General features: G+C 59.4%; 2 protein-coding genes across 6 annotated transcripts in view; both read left to right on the top strand.

Moving 5' to 3' along the window:
* The window catches only part of MAEA (macrophage erythroblast attacher, E3 ubiquitin ligase), a 31,342-nt gene extending 26,934 nt beyond the window's left edge, over positions 1 to 4,408 (top strand). For 3 of the 5 annotated variants that reach the window (XM_019658035.1, XM_019658037.1, XM_019658038.1), the window contains 3 exons: positions 2,275 to 2,408; positions 3,306 to 3,501; positions 3,614 to 4,408. In XM_019658035.1, coding sequence (XP_019513580.1) covers positions 2,275 to 2,408; positions 3,306 to 3,501; positions 3,614 to 3,709 — 426 coding nt within the window. In that variant the 3' untranslated portion in view covers positions 3,710 to 4,408. The remainder of the gene's footprint in view (positions 1 to 2,274; positions 2,409 to 3,305; positions 3,502 to 3,613) is intronic. The other 2 variants (XM_019658040.1, XM_019658036.1) reach the window with 2 other exon arrangements.
* A 1,575-nt stretch (positions 4,409 to 5,983) lies between these two features.
* UVSSA (UV stimulated scaffold protein A) overlaps positions 5,984 to 14,319 on the top strand; it is a 33,146-nt gene continuing 24,810 nt past the window's right edge. Inside the window, exons 1-4 of the mRNA XM_019657949.1 lie at positions 5,984 to 6,046; positions 9,728 to 9,792; positions 11,253 to 11,479; positions 12,197 to 12,643. Of these exons, the coding sequence (XP_019513494.1) occupies positions 5,984 to 6,046; positions 9,728 to 9,792; positions 11,253 to 11,479; positions 12,197 to 12,643 (802 nt within the window). The remainder of the gene's footprint in view (positions 6,047 to 9,727; positions 9,793 to 11,252; positions 11,480 to 12,196; positions 12,644 to 14,319) is intronic.

The raw sequence follows: 14,319 nt of genomic DNA, 5'->3' as shown, positions 1-14,319 counted from the left end.
ATCCGACATCCACGTCCAGTGGCCTACATCACTGCTGTCTCCTCCCTCAGGTCCCACAGCGGTTCCCCCACCGGGGTGGCTACTTAATTAAGGCCTGGTCACCTCCCTCGCCCAGTCAAGTCTCCGGGCCACACCCTGTGAGTTCTCTCAATTGGCACCCAGGACAGTCTGAGGAGTCCCAGGTCCTGAAGTCCCGCCCACTTCCTTTGGGTGGACAGCCCGACTGGTAGTCTTTTCTCATGTCTCACACTCAAGAAGCCAGCTGCATGCCGGCTCAGACAGCTCCAGCCAGGTTTTGTGAGTGCACGCGGCCAGGCTCTGCCAGTGTAAGGGGTCGCTGTCCTGGCTTTTTCAGCACCAGGCCCTTCCTCCTCTCAGAGCCACCTGCTGGCCCTTCCCGCATGCATCCCCGTGCCCGCTGAAGACTGAGCCTGAGCCCTCTGCAGTCACCCGGAAGGTCCGTCCACGGCAGTGCCGGCTCTCCGGCACGCACCCCAGCCCTCCAGCCTCTGCCCCCCACCTAGCTCCACAGCCACTTCCACGTTGGTAGGTTTTGTCACACAGCACCCACTGCTGCACTTGCGTCTGTCTCCATCGCTCCAGCTGCTGTAACCGATGCCGCAGGCTGGGGGCTGGTGAAAGCACCAGTCCGTTTCTCACAGTCCTGGAGGCGGAAGTGTGAGGTCAGCAGAAGGCCTCTTCCGGGCTGCAGACTCGTCCCGTGTCCTCACATGGTAGAGGCCCAGCGGCTCTGCGAGGTCTCTGTTACAGAACCTGATCCCGTCCGTGGGGCTCCACCCTCATGACCTAAGCACCTCCCAGAGGCCCCCCTCCCAATGCCATCACAGGAAGTCTGTGGGGACAGACATTCAGACCCTAGCGCACACCTCACTGCTGCCTGTTCCCCGGGCGGTGAGGGCAGTCCTTCCTCGTGGGCGGCCCAGCCTTGTCTCTGGGCCTGGAGCTGCTGTCTGCCCAGGTTCGCTGCCCTACCTTCCCCCCAGCTATGAACACACACCTGGGGCACCCCGTCTGCAGTGTTGGGCTGCAGGCCTCCGGGAGGGTGCTGGCAGCTTCTCCACGCCAACTGAATCCATGCCATTGTGCACTGAGGGGCTATGCAGTGACTGAAGTCACCAGGTCATAGAGCCCCCAGGAGGGGAGTCGAGACTCAGGTTTTAACTGGTGGCATTTTAAGTTTCTCATCCCTGCTGTGGAGAAGATTTGTCAGAAAGGCATGAAAGACCAACCCGCTCTTGGGGCTGTGAGGTCCAGCTCGGGAGGACGTGATGCCCGGCCCCTCCTTGAGAGGCCTGGCCGTGGCACTTCCGGGGCAAGTGCTGCCTCAGAGGCGGGAGGGCCGAGCCTCAGTTGCGTGGGTCCCAGCAGACAGCTGTGCCCACCCGGTGACAGGCGCAGCACACGGAAATGGAGAAATTCGACAGCCCACAAGAGAAAGACCAAGGAACAGGCGGGAGAACCTAGGCTCTGAGGAAACGGGCAGCTTGAGGTACAGAAAACAGATGGAGCGCTGACACAGTGCCGTGTCCCGGAAACGGGGCCTGGAGGCTCGGAGGACAGCACAGGACTGCAGCACTTGAAACGGGACAGAGTCGCCACATGAGGGAGCAGGACCCCATCCCCAGGACGCAAGAAACAGGACGAAACAGTGTCCAGAGTGAGATGGCCCCACCAGAGGCTGGAAGCAGAGGGTCTGGGGCTGTTACAGCCCTGGGCCATGGCTCAGCCCCCCATGGGCCGTGCTGGGTGAAAATGCTAAAACAGGTTTTTCACTGAGAGTGACGTGTGCCCTAAACTCGGGGACTCTGAGGGGCTCGCACAGCAGGCCAGCTGTGCCCTCCCGAGACGGGCCTGCTGAACCCCTTGGCTGATCTCACAGGTCTCAAACGCTTTGGCTTCTGTCTGTGCTTCCCAAACACACACCTTTGAGTGGAAACCTGGTGATTGTAGGGACAGACGTTAACCAGATCCAGTCTTCTTTCTCTTCTGGAATGAGGCTTTTCCACTTAAACCTCCATGTCCCCAGCACGAGGCTCCAAAGCATGCTCTGTGCCAGGCTGTCCTGCAGCCTGCTGAGTCGGGTCCTTGTCACAAGGTCCCGGGTGCATTCCCGCCACTGGGGGCCGTGAGTATGCCACCTCTGGCCGGAAGGGGTGGTTGTTCCGTTCTCTGCCTTTGGTCCACGTGGAACCGGCCTCATGTCTGGTTGCTGTTGTGATGACATGCGTTCTGAAGCCCGCCCTTGTCCCCCAGGACCTGCTGGACCCGGCCCGGTGGCGCATGCTGACTCAGCAGTTCCGGTACGACAACTACAGGCTGCACCAGCTGGGGAACAGCTCCGTGTTCACCCTCACCCTGCAGGCCGGCCTCTCGGCGATAAAGACACCGTATCCTTTCTGCCCTCGATGGGGGCTCATGGCTGTGACCTCCCCCGACCGTCACCGGCCTCACAAGGTCAGACTGCGCTCTTTACCGTGTGTGGCCCCCAAGCTGACACGGCCGGGCGCTGCTGGTAGATTCGCCATCTAGGCAGACCGCAGGCATGCTCACTGTGTCACCAGAATGCGACCGTTTGTGTGTCTTCTGGCAGCTGGGACTTGATCCATTCAGAATATGGTTCCCATGTGGCTCCTAAGAGCCCTCTGGAATGCTGCTTGGTCTGAGCCTTGCTGTCCCCACGAGGGGTCTTCCCACATGAGCTCACAGGTGGTCATGTCTCCAGCAGGGTGACAGTCTCCCCCAGGGCCGGAGCTGAGAGCCTGACCCCAGCGTCTGTGGGTCCCTCAAATGCAGTGTGTGGTCCCCTCCAGAACTGCCCCTCTGCATCTCCCCATCAGGACCCCTGGGCTCTTTTCCTCTTAGTCATCATCTAATGCTGGGCACATAGGGCAGGCCCTGCCTGTGACAGGACAAGTGACTGTCCCAGGGCCGCTGCTGGCGCCTGGGCAGACCCAGCTGAGAAGCAAGGCGGCCTGTGTGACGGTTTGAGAGGAGAGCTTGCTCTGTAGCTTGCAGCCTTCTCTGATGCCCACATGAATGTCCCAGGGCACACGGCTCCCACCTGTCCCGCCTTGGGGCCATGCATGGTATGGGTGGGTGCGTGTTCCCTGCTCTCCGAGTGTGAGACGGCCCTGAGCTGGGGGACTCTGGCTTCGTTTCACTCAGCCTCAGGCTCTTTTCCTGCCAGAGGCTTTCTGCCTGGTGCCCGCATGGCAGTGAGTGGCTTCCGCGCCCCTCGCTCACCCTGGCCCCCACCCCGTGCCCTTCCTTGACCTGAGGCATAGACAGTGCTACAAGGACGACGGCAGCTCCAGGAGCCCTGACTGCCCCGTGTGCAGCCGCTCCCTGAACAAGCTGGCACAGCCACTGCCCATGGCACACTGCGCCAACTCCCGCCTGGTCTGCAAGATCTCAGGTGACGTGATGAACGAGAACAATCCGCCCATGATGCTGCCCAACGGCTATGTCTACGGCTATAACGTGAGCAGGGCGGGCGGGGTGGGCACGCCGCTGGGAGCCCGTGTGTGGTGTGGCAGAAAGCGGCATTATGTCGCGTCTGCTTGTCCTAACGCGCTCTGGTCTTGTCTTCCAGTCTCTGCTGTCGATCCGCCAAGACGATAAGGTGGTTTGCCCAAGAACCAAAGAGGTCTTCCACTTCTCACAGGCCGAGAAGGTGTACATCATGTAGGGCCCTCGCCCGCCGTCTCCAGCGCCTCTTGTCTCCTGCGACCAAAGATCTGTGAGCAGCGACACACTCTCAGGAGGGGAGGGGGCGAGACTGACGAGTCTGCTTGCGACAGCCTTCTGCTGGGTGGGTTTGTAACCTGTCGGCTGCTTGATGCTTTTGGAAAGGACTTTCGCCTTTGAGAGAGGCTTGAGACTGGCGTGACACCAAGAGGGGCGCTGGAACACTTCAGAAATAGCAGTCAGTGGCTTTGTTCTCACAGTTCCCTCCCTCTGCTGGGAACAGGCTGGTCCTGCGCTGTGGCCTTGAGAGGGGTGGCCACGCCGGACCGACCGGCAGTGACCAGCGGTGCACGAGGGACACTGGGCTGTAGCGCTGCTGCTGAAACGCCCAGCCCCACGGCCCGCGGGCACCCGCGACTGTCCCATCGTTCGTGCCGCCTTACCCTGCTTGAGAATGTACTCCTGTGGAGATCCACTGGACTGAGTTTCTGCAGAGGCCTTGCCGGATGGTTCCATAACGTTAGGTCTAAATGCTCTTCATTACAGTTGAAATAACCACCGATGACTTTTCGAATCAAGTGAACCATTGTAGTTGACACAACCATATCGTAGAGGTTTGTATTCAGTGCATGTTGACGTGGATTAGCTAATAAACTGTAAATGTCAAACATGTTAATAAAAGGGTTTTCTATTTCTCATTTCTGAGTGAGGCTGAAGCTGCTGCATTTGTGACGCCCGCTGCTGTGTCTGCTCATCCCTGGGCCTTTGGTCAGCAGCGAGGCCGTGGGGCCTCGTGGCCCCGAGCTGCGCCCACAGGACCTCCACCTCGGGGTCCTCCCCCAGGACCCCTTCAGCCTCAGCACCTGGTCACGGGGGTCCCTTGGGGCACCTGAAGCAGAGCGGGTCTATGGCTGAGCCGGTGCCCGGCCAGGAGCAAGGCGCCACGTCCCCATGCTCCCATCCAGGTGCCGGGCCACCGGCAGGGCCCTTCCCACACTCAGAGGGCTGCGTTTGGGGTGAGGTGGCCTCGCCCCCTCCCCACCGTAGGGAAGGCCTCATTTCAGCCATCATGCTCTCGAGAAGTTGCTTGGCAGGGACAGGGCGTCAGGACACGCGCCTTCCTGCCTGCCCCAGGGGGCAGGCACACTGTGGCTGCAAGGCGGCTCCGACATTGGTGGTGACAAGGGCTCCTCCGCCTGCCTGGCAGGTCCTGTCTTGAAGGGGCCCAACCACTGCCTCAGCTCCCAGAAGCCGCCCTGCTTATATGTGGCAAATTACTCAGCTTGTGTAGCTTCTGTCGCTGTGGCCAGAGGGACTGAGACCCTCCGCCTGGTTAGTGCTTGAGGGGCCGGCCCCACCGACCTGCCCTGCTCCCCACGGCCCGGATGCTGACCACTGTGTGCTGGTAACTTCTGTCCCTGCTGCTCCTTCAAACGGGTCCTGCTGAAGCCGCAGGTGGTCTCCACGCCCTCACCAGCTGCCCCCTTGCCTGCTCTCCACCTGGGCGCACCTTTTAGTTCCTTTGCTCCTGCTTCCAGCCTCAGCCTGCCCGGCCCTCACCCTGCCCTGCACGCTGGCAGCTGTGGCTTCCTGACGGTCTGTCAGCCCTCTGCTCCCCAACCCGCCTGGGGTCCATGTCCCAAAGAGACCATGCCCTCCGGCCATCACTGCTCTGCCAGTGCCGTCCGAGTGGCGCTGTGGCCTGGGGCTGGCGTGAGCCCGCTCAGAGCTCTAGGTAAGCTGGCTGCTCCTGGTTGCTGCACTCACAGCGTACCTCCTTTCCTTCTTTCCTGTCAAAGCCACTCCAGGGAGCGCACAGGTCATCTGGCGCTCTATATGTCACACGCGGGCAGCCACCACACAGCCACCTCGGCCCCAAGGGTGCCCACGGGGCCTTTCCCACAGGGATGGGTCACTGCCAGAGTGGCTCTGCCAGTTCCCAAGCCACTTGGACATGGAATGGCCGGGGGCTCCATCATAGGCTGCCTGTAGTGTCCACCCGGTGAGAGAGCACAGTGCCCCATTCCCACACGCTGGCCGTGACTTACTCATGGCTGCTGGGTGCACCCATCCGTGAGAATGTACTGAGGCCAGCAGTTGCTAGGTTTAGTTTGTACGCAGAGCAACTGGCCAAGTGGTGGTGCCCGTGCCCACCTTCAGCAGGCTGGGCCCCGGAGTCTGTGTGGGGTGGCAGCTCGCTGTGGGTTTTCGTAACGAGGTGAAGACTGCATACACGGGGGCACCCAGATCTGAAGGAGACAGTTGGGTTGTTCCGATGGGTGTGGACACGGGGAATCCCAAGCCGGGTGTACAGCGCTCCCAGGCCTCAGAGTTACCGGTGAGTCTCCCAGACTCGCCTCACCCCCGCATGCAGTCGGCCATCATCACTCAGCCTCTCAGCAGCAGGCATGAGCTCTGGTCCCCTGAGCCTCCAGTCGCAGACCAGTGCCCACCAGTGCCCAGCAAGTCCTGAGGCCCCCAAAGTGTGCATGCCTGCCTGGCCCCCCTGCACACTGCTGAGCAGTGATCGTCCCCATGCAGCACGCGTTACTTGTCCAGTCTGTTCCCGATGGGACCGGTGTGCTGCCAGATTCTAGCGCTGGACATTGGCGCACACATCTTTGTGGACAGTGTCTCCTTTTTCTCAGGCAGAATCTGGAAGTGGAATTCCGGGTCACATTGCTGTGTGTTTATCCTCACCAGAGCCCATCTTGGCCCGCTTGTGACACCGGCTCACCCACATCAGCTGGCAGAGGGTTCCAGCTGCTCCATGCCTTCCTCCTGGCCGTCAGCGGTCCAGCTGGGGCTTTGCGTTCCTGCCCACTTGAGCACCTGCCACGTGCTCACTGCCTAGTCATAGATCTGCCCACTTTTTATGGGATTATCTGCTTTTTTTTTTTTTAAGAATTTTTAAAAGAATTTTTTAAAAATTTAAAGAATTTGCAGGAATTCTTTAAATATTCTAGATACAAATCCTTAGTCAAATGTTTTTATACTTTGTTGACAGTACATTTGATCAGCAGAGGTTTTCATTTTAGTAAAATTTACTTTATCAATTTTTTCTTGTATGGTTAATGCTTTTTTATGTTCTAGAAATTCTTGCGCATCCCAAAGTCACAATGACATTGTCTCGTATCTTCCAGAAGATTTAGTTTTAGCTTTTATGTTTAGGTCTGTAACCCAACGCAGGTTAACTTCAGTGTGTGTGTGTGTGTGAGAGTGAAGTCAATGTCATCTGTTGAAAAGACTTCTTCCTAAAAAAAAAAAAAAAAACATTTCTTCCCATTGGATAACGTGGCTTGTTTAAAAAAAAAAAGTCCCCTGACTGGGTCTACTGGGTCTATTTCTGGATGCTGACTTCTGTGTAACCTCCATAGGGCTGTCCCCACACCAACGCCCCGGATATCGGCCATTGTAGTTTTACTTAAACAGTATATATATGTGCCAGCCGAGTGGCGCATTGGTTAAGAGTTGGCTTAGGACACCAGCTCTGAGCAGCACCCCGGTTCGGATCCCACATGAAGGCCAGTGACACTGTGCCCTCTACAGCTAAGATGGTGAACAACCGCTTGACCTAGAGCTGGGCTGCCCTGAGTCACTGGCAACAGCGTAGGCTGCAGTGGGGCTGCCGTGAGCTACCATGAGTGCCCGGCAGCCGGCGTGAGCTGCCAAGAGCCGCCGTGAGCGGCCGTCCAGTGGCCGGTGACAGATCTGCCTCACCCGGGAAGAGCTCAATGATAATACCAACATGGGCCAGTGAAGCGACATCCTCCACAACTAGACTGAAGAACAAAAGGACAGCAACTTGTCTGTTCCCCTTCCCTGATTCCCCAATGCTGTTCCCCTCCCCCAATTTCCCAATAAAATCTTAAAAAAAAAAAAAGTATGGATTACATTGAATCTATAGATCAGTGTGGGGATGTCTTAGTCTGTTCAGGCGCCATAATGATAACACAGACTAGGGGCCTGGACAACAGAAAAATATTTTCTCAGTTCCAGAGGCCAGAAGTCCAAGATGAAAGTGCCAGCAGGGCTGGTTCCTGCTGAGGCCTCTCTTCCAGGGAGGCAGAGGAAGGTGAAGAGAGAAAACGCTAGCCCTTCCTCTTCTTAGAAGGACACAAGTCCTGTGGGACCAGGGCCCCACCCTTATGACCTCATTTAACCTTAGTTACCTCCAAATACAGTCACATGAGGGAGGGCACAACAGTCCGGAGCAGGGACTTTAAAACCTTGACAACCCTGAGTCCTCCCATCTATGGGCACGAACGTGTCTCCATGTCTAGACCCCCGTCACTGCTATCTATCCATCTACACTTTGTATTTTTCAGGGAACGTTGTTTGTGAATTTAACCTTATGTATGTCATGATTTTTAATACTATTGTAAACAAAATTTAAAATTTAGCTTCCCAGTTGTTCCCATATGGTAACATATTGACATATAATCGATTTGTGTATTGATCTTGCATCCGGTGACCTTACCAAACTCACTGATTAGTTCTAGTAGCTCTTGGTACATTTTAAAGCATTTTCTATGGACAGACTGCAAATAGTCTTGCTTTTCCTACTGTCTGTGCCGTGCATTTCCGTCTCTTCCTTGTAGCAGCAGGAGCCTCTGAGCAGCGGTGCTGAGCAGGAGGGTGAGGGGCGTCCTGGTCTCACAAGCTCAGGTGGACCCCACCCTTCACTGTGAAGGACGAATCACTGCAGGTTTTCGTAGCTGTTGGAAGTTCGCTCCTCCTTTCCTGAGTTAGTAACATGTGTGGATGTTGCATTTTGTCAAATGTGCTTTTTTTCAGCTAATGAAATTCCCATATGTTTTTACTGTTTTATTCAGTTGATTTGCAGAATTGCGCTGATTGAATTGTTACACAAAGCTCTCACTCCTGAGACGAGCCCACAGGGCACGGCTGTGTCACAGGTCGCGGCATTGGGTGTGCTAGATTTTGCTAGGTGCGTTGTCCATGCTGCACTCTATTATTTTTAATGTCTGCAGGACACATAGTGATGTTACTGTCACCCTGACCCTGGGCATCTGCTTTTTCTTGTGTTATTGATCAGTCCAGCTAGAGGCTCATCAATTTTATAGATCCTTTCAAAGAACCGCCTTTTGGGGTCAGGAAAGCCCTGTGGGCAGTGTGGAAGATTTCTGTTTTCTCTGGGATGGGAGCCAATGAATGGGGTGAAAGGGTCACATGATCTGACCTTAGGCTCTGAGGATCACTGGTGCCTGCATGGTGAATGAACTCCAGGGGCATGGGGCAGAGGTGGGGACTCGCTGAGGGGATGGTGGCAGTGGGGTGCTGGGAAGTGCTCATATTCTGAGCACTTTCTGAAAGTGGGGCTGTCTGCATGGAATGGACGTTGGGTGAGAGGGAGCAGGGCCTGGGGGACTCCAAGGTTATTGGCCCGGCTGGAAGGAGGGACATTTGCCCATCAGCTGAGATTTGGGGCGGTGGGCAGGACGTTTAGGCAGTGTGGGACAGGAGATGGGACAGAAGATAGGACAGGGAGTTGTGCACACACGTCGGGGAGATTGCAGGTATAGTGGAAAAAGAGTGAGGTCTGGGCGAGGGGATGCTCTTCCTAGGGGTTTTGCTGCAAGAGGAAGCCAAACGCAACAGGCTGGGGAGGGAAATCAGACAAAGGAGAAAGGCTTTGTTAGGACTGGAGAGCAGCAGGGCCTGTGCTGCAAGAGGGGGAACTGCTGCTGGTCGCCTGGAGCTGGGCGCACAGAGGGGCTGGTGCAGGCAGCGCTAACCTGCCTTCCTCTTTTGATGATAACAGNCGGCATGGGATGAAGCCCCCCACGCCCCACCGGGACACCAGGCACCCAAGCGGCAGCCCCGAGCCTCAGAGATGTAGCCTGTCAGCCCCTCTGTCGGGCCTGCGTCCAGACCTAGCCCTTAATGCTGAAAGCCCGGGAGCTGTGTCCTCCGTGGGGCCTGCCAAGTAGGAGGGGACCTGCTGGATGCAGATCTCATCCGCTTCTGCTGACACCAGAGTGTGCCCCTTCCCCAGGCCCTGGGCCCGGCCGCAGCTTTTCATCCGCAGGAGCCTGCAGGGGAGGGTGCTGTGGATCTGGGGTGGGAAGAACGCTGTCCCTTGCTGAGGAGAGGAACAAGTTCAGAGCCACTCAGGCCTGGAACGAGAGTGGCCGACTCCCTCGGTCTTGGCACCCAGTGTCCCGGTCCCAGTGGTGCAGCTGGCTGCCCCACACCTGCCGTGCTGCCTGAGGGAGGGCATGGGTGGACCCGCACCAGGTGAGCTGAGCAGAGCAATGCAGCCGCCTGCTTTGGGCGCCTGTGCGGCCCTTGGGGACCGGCAGAGGGCGCTCTTGTCTTTCTCGGAAACCCGGCGAGATGAGCCTGGGCGTTTGCTGCCTTGGCCGCGTCTCCAGGGGGCTGGTTAACGCCTGACAGCTTCGCTCGGGTGTGTAACTTAACTACGAAATAAGTCAGCGCTGTGAACTCTGACCAGGATACTCCTTTTTCAGTGAAAAGAGGTCTTTTTCTGGTCGCGAGAGGGCGGTGATTGATCTGGTCAGCGTGTCCTAGCGCGTGGGGGGAGTTTACCTCACATCATCGCTCACTGTCAGCAGCCGCGGGGTCATGGGCCAGACGGCTCGGCCTGAGCACGGCGGGCGTGGGCAGTCGGGCGTCCTCCCTTCGCTGAAGGCCGCCCCTCCGTGGCTGTGACTAGGAGCTGGGCCTTGGCTCTGGCTTGAATGTCACTGCATCACTAGAAGCTGTGCCCATCAGCCAGGAGGCACAGGCACTCCTGCACAGCTGGCGGGACCCGCGGTCCTGCTGGTGCCGGCGGGTGGGTGGCGATCAGGAGGAGTCCTCTTTCAAGGACATGGCTGCTCGGAGACGGAAGGGGCTCAGGCTTTCTGTGGAGGAGGGGCCCTCCCCGGGTTCGTGTCCAGGCCTGGTCACCCCAGGGGTGGCACCTGTCTGCACTCTGGCTCCTGCTCCCCCATAGACCTGGGGCTCCTGTCAGCCTCCTGGCCGCCTCCGAGCTCACGTGTGACTTGAACCTTTACTAATAGAAACCGGGACTTCCCCCCCCCCCAGCCCCACACCTGGGGGACATGGGGACAACACTCAGGAGCCTTGTGCCTCCCTGCAGGATGCACGCAGTGTTCAGGGCTGGGTGCTCAGAGGCAGCAGTGGGCTTGGGGGGGGATGGCGTTGGTTCAGGAGATGCCACTGTCTATTCTGAAGGCTGGAGGGGCTGGCCGGGTTGAGTGGCTGACCTGGGGGCCGTGTCTGTCCACTGACACGGGGACGACAGGGTAAACCGAGGCAGGCAGTGAGGAGTGCCCTGCTGCGCTGAGCAGTGGAGGGCCCCTTGCCCCCTCTGGCCGTATGGTCTGATAGCAGGCAGGGCGGGGTGGCCGGGAACTGGCAGTCCCGGTGCCGGCGGGTGGAGCCGNGTTTTTCATATTGTGGGGAAGTGCTGCAGGCTGTGCTCTTTCCAGGGACTAAACATACAGTTCAATTGTCTCCTTGTAGTTTGAACGCTGAGTGGAAAAGACCCACAGAGGTCTGGCCCTGTGCTGGTGCTGGCACGTCTTTTCTGGGGCCCGTTTTGACTTCTGTTTACTTGGTGTTCTTTCCAGTCGGGTCTCATCTTTAACTGTCTTTCAGGTGGATTTTCAAGATGTAAATGTGAGGACCCCAGCGGAAAGAAAGCGAGAAGAGGAGAAGCAGAAGCGCCTGGACAGAATCTACCGGGAAAAGGCCGAGCGGGCTGTGCGGGAGATGGAGGGTGAGTTCCAGGACCCTGGTGCTCCTGCGCCTTCCAGGCCGCACTGCCCAGCTTCAGGGCCTGCCGCCGGTGGGACGGGGTGCGGCAGGTGGACAGACGACTGGGCAGAGACATACGTGCCGCCCCCCCCCCCAACCTCCTGCATTCAGCACCTGGGTGGGCCCTGTGGGCGAGTACACCGCTCCTCCGCCCCCTGGTGGGCATACTGGCCAACGACCTCCCTGTGTCATGGGGTGGGGGCGCAGGAGGGAAAATGTGGTTCCCACCGTGGTCTGACCTTGCTCTTGCTAACCCCTTCTGTGAACCCCAGCGTTTGTTTTCTGGCCGTCAGCGTGTGAGGGACATGGGCGGCAGCCTGCCTTAAAGCCCTGCCAGGAAGCCTAGGCCTGGGAGAAGGCTGCAAAGCTGGCCCTGCACCCGAGGAGAGAGAGCCCCGGTGGGGAGCAGTGGTGCAGGTGCACTCAGACGGGGCTGTGGGGCGGCCTGTGTCACCCAGAACATAGGAGGATGGCTGCTGCGCTGAGCGGGGCGGCATCTCCAGCAGTTGGAGTCTCTGCTGACACTCCCAGCCAGGGTGCTGGCCTCTGCGGGGGGGAGAGGCCCACGTGCGGGCCACCCGCCTGCTGCTGGGATGGGCCTCCCTCGGACGGGGCCTGCCCGGGGGCGGGAGCTGCTGTCCTGTGACGTGACCGCCAAGCAGTGTCTTGGTCTTTGCAGAAACGTCCGGAGAAATCCGGGGCTGCCTCACGGAGGCGGAGAGCTGCGTCCGGCTGCTGGTACCCTTTGACCTGGGCCCCAGCCTGGGGGCCTCTGGTGCTGCTGAGGAGGGTGCCCCTCGCCTGGCTGGTGCCCCCGACCTCGAGGACGAGGAGCAGCCATGCTGCAGCAAGGCCCTGCCTGCCTGTGCGTGGCGTCCGGCAGCCATTGACGGGGCGGGGCCACCCCAGGCCGCCCCGGGGACCCCCTCAGAGGACGAGGACAGTGACCAGGAAGAGTTTGTGCGGTGCCATGGGCTGGGCTCCCACAAGTACACGCTGGATGTGGAGCTCTCCTCAGGTAACGGGCTGCCGGCCGCCGCTCGACACCTGTACCCCACTCCTTGCACTGGTTGGGACTCTCCCAGGCTGCCCCCCTGCACTGGATCTCCTTGGCCACAGGCCCTTGGCCACTTCTGAGGCCTCAGACTTCCTGGGACTGTGAGCGGGGAGGGACTCCCAAGGTTGGGGTGAGGGGGGGACTTGATGCTGTGGATCCCGCAGCCCTGCCCTGCGGCCCTCGTGATGTGTAGGCAGGGCGGCCAGGGTGGGCCTGACGCCTTGTGTGACCCGGGAATCCCTGGAGAGGCTGCAGGCGTGCTGCCCAGTCNACCATTGGTTGCCGAGCTCGGGGGCACATGAGGAGGCGGGCCCTCCGCCGGAATAGGCGGGGCTGAGGTGAGAGCGGCAGCGTTGCGCAGTAGGTGCGAGCTAATGACTGTAACGATCTGGGGCACGTGACACGAGGCGGGTCCTTCGCCGGAAGGGGCGGGGCGAGACGGGTGGCCTGGTCGCGCGGTAGGTGTCGGGGTGATCGTGCTTCGGGTCAGGGGTCGCGCGAGTTCTTCTTGGGGCTCGGTGGCGGCGGCCCAGCTGGGGAGCGGCGCTGCGGGGGCGAGGGGCCGGTGGGGAGGGCCCGGTCCCCGGACGTCCTCTCCCTGGGACACCGCCCTCTCTGATCAGGACACCCGTCTCTCTCCGCTCTTCCCCGGGGTGCGGCCCCCTCCTTCCCGGGACATCCCCTCACTGCTCCCCAGCACGCCGCCTCCCGGCACTGCCCGCTCGTTCGTCCCTGGACACCGCCCTCCTCTTTCCGGGGACGGCTCCCCGTCCCGGTGGACGCCGGCCCGGTCGGTCCCTCTTTCCACCAAGCACAGCTGGTCCCGGCAGCCAGCCCGGCGTCCACGCCCCCCGCGCCTCGCCTTCCTGCGCTCCTGCCGAGCCGCCCGGGCTCCTGGGTCACCCTCCTCTGCTAGGCTTGCACCTGGCCTCCAGGTGGTTCCCCGGGCGCAAACCGGGTCCCCTTCGAGAAGTCCACAGGGGCTCACGCGCGCGGTCTCCGGAGGCCCGGCCCTGCGGGTTTCCAGGGCGGTGTCGGCAAGGGGAAGGGCGCCGCAGGCCCTCTTGGGAAAAGCAGATTTAAACAGTAACTTCCCCGTAACGCTCGTGGCCAAACACTGTGATTGCAGGGCTCCAGAGTTAACGTTTTCTTGTTGCACTTGCCCTAATTACCGCCAAAAAGGCCTTGTTGGTCCTGCCAGGACCGGCCCCTTGAATTGTTAGATGTCAGCATCCAGGGGTCATCTCGGGCACGAAGACCCCAGCCTCCCCCACCCCCGTGCCCAGCATACAGCGGAGCTTAGTAAATGTTTGTTAGTAGAGCCGAGCGGCCCCTAGTGTCTTTGTTACATGTTCTAGATATGGATCAAAGACTTTCAGAGTTGGTGGAAGACCTCACAACTTCTGGAGAACCCCAGCTGAATCCTGAGAAAATGAAGAAGCTGAAGAAAATTTGCAAGTATGTCTTAACGGTCAGCATTTCATGGTGTCTGGCTGGTCCAGCAAGCCTGTGACACCCCTGGGACATTGTGGGGCCAGGCCTTCCCCCACCTGCGTATATCTCAGTCCTCCCCTGTCGGCCCCCATGATTGCCCCTTTGCTGAGAAGGAAGCCCCAAAGGAGCACACCCCGGACGTCACCCCAGGGCCCTGCAGTGCTCTGGCAGGTGGCCATGTTGTGGGTCGGTGGTCCCAGGGTGGGGGTGTGCGGGAACACATGAGGACTGGCTGTGTCTGTGCGCACCCC

This window comes from Hipposideros armiger, unplaced genomic scaffold (assembly GCF_001890085.2).
Source record: "Hipposideros armiger isolate ML-2016 unplaced genomic scaffold, ASM189008v1 scaffold_282, whole genome shotgun sequence".
NCBI lineage: Eukaryota > Metazoa > Chordata > Mammalia > Chiroptera > Hipposideridae > Hipposideros > Hipposideros armiger.
This window is presented reverse-complemented; position numbering and strand designations above follow the sequence as displayed.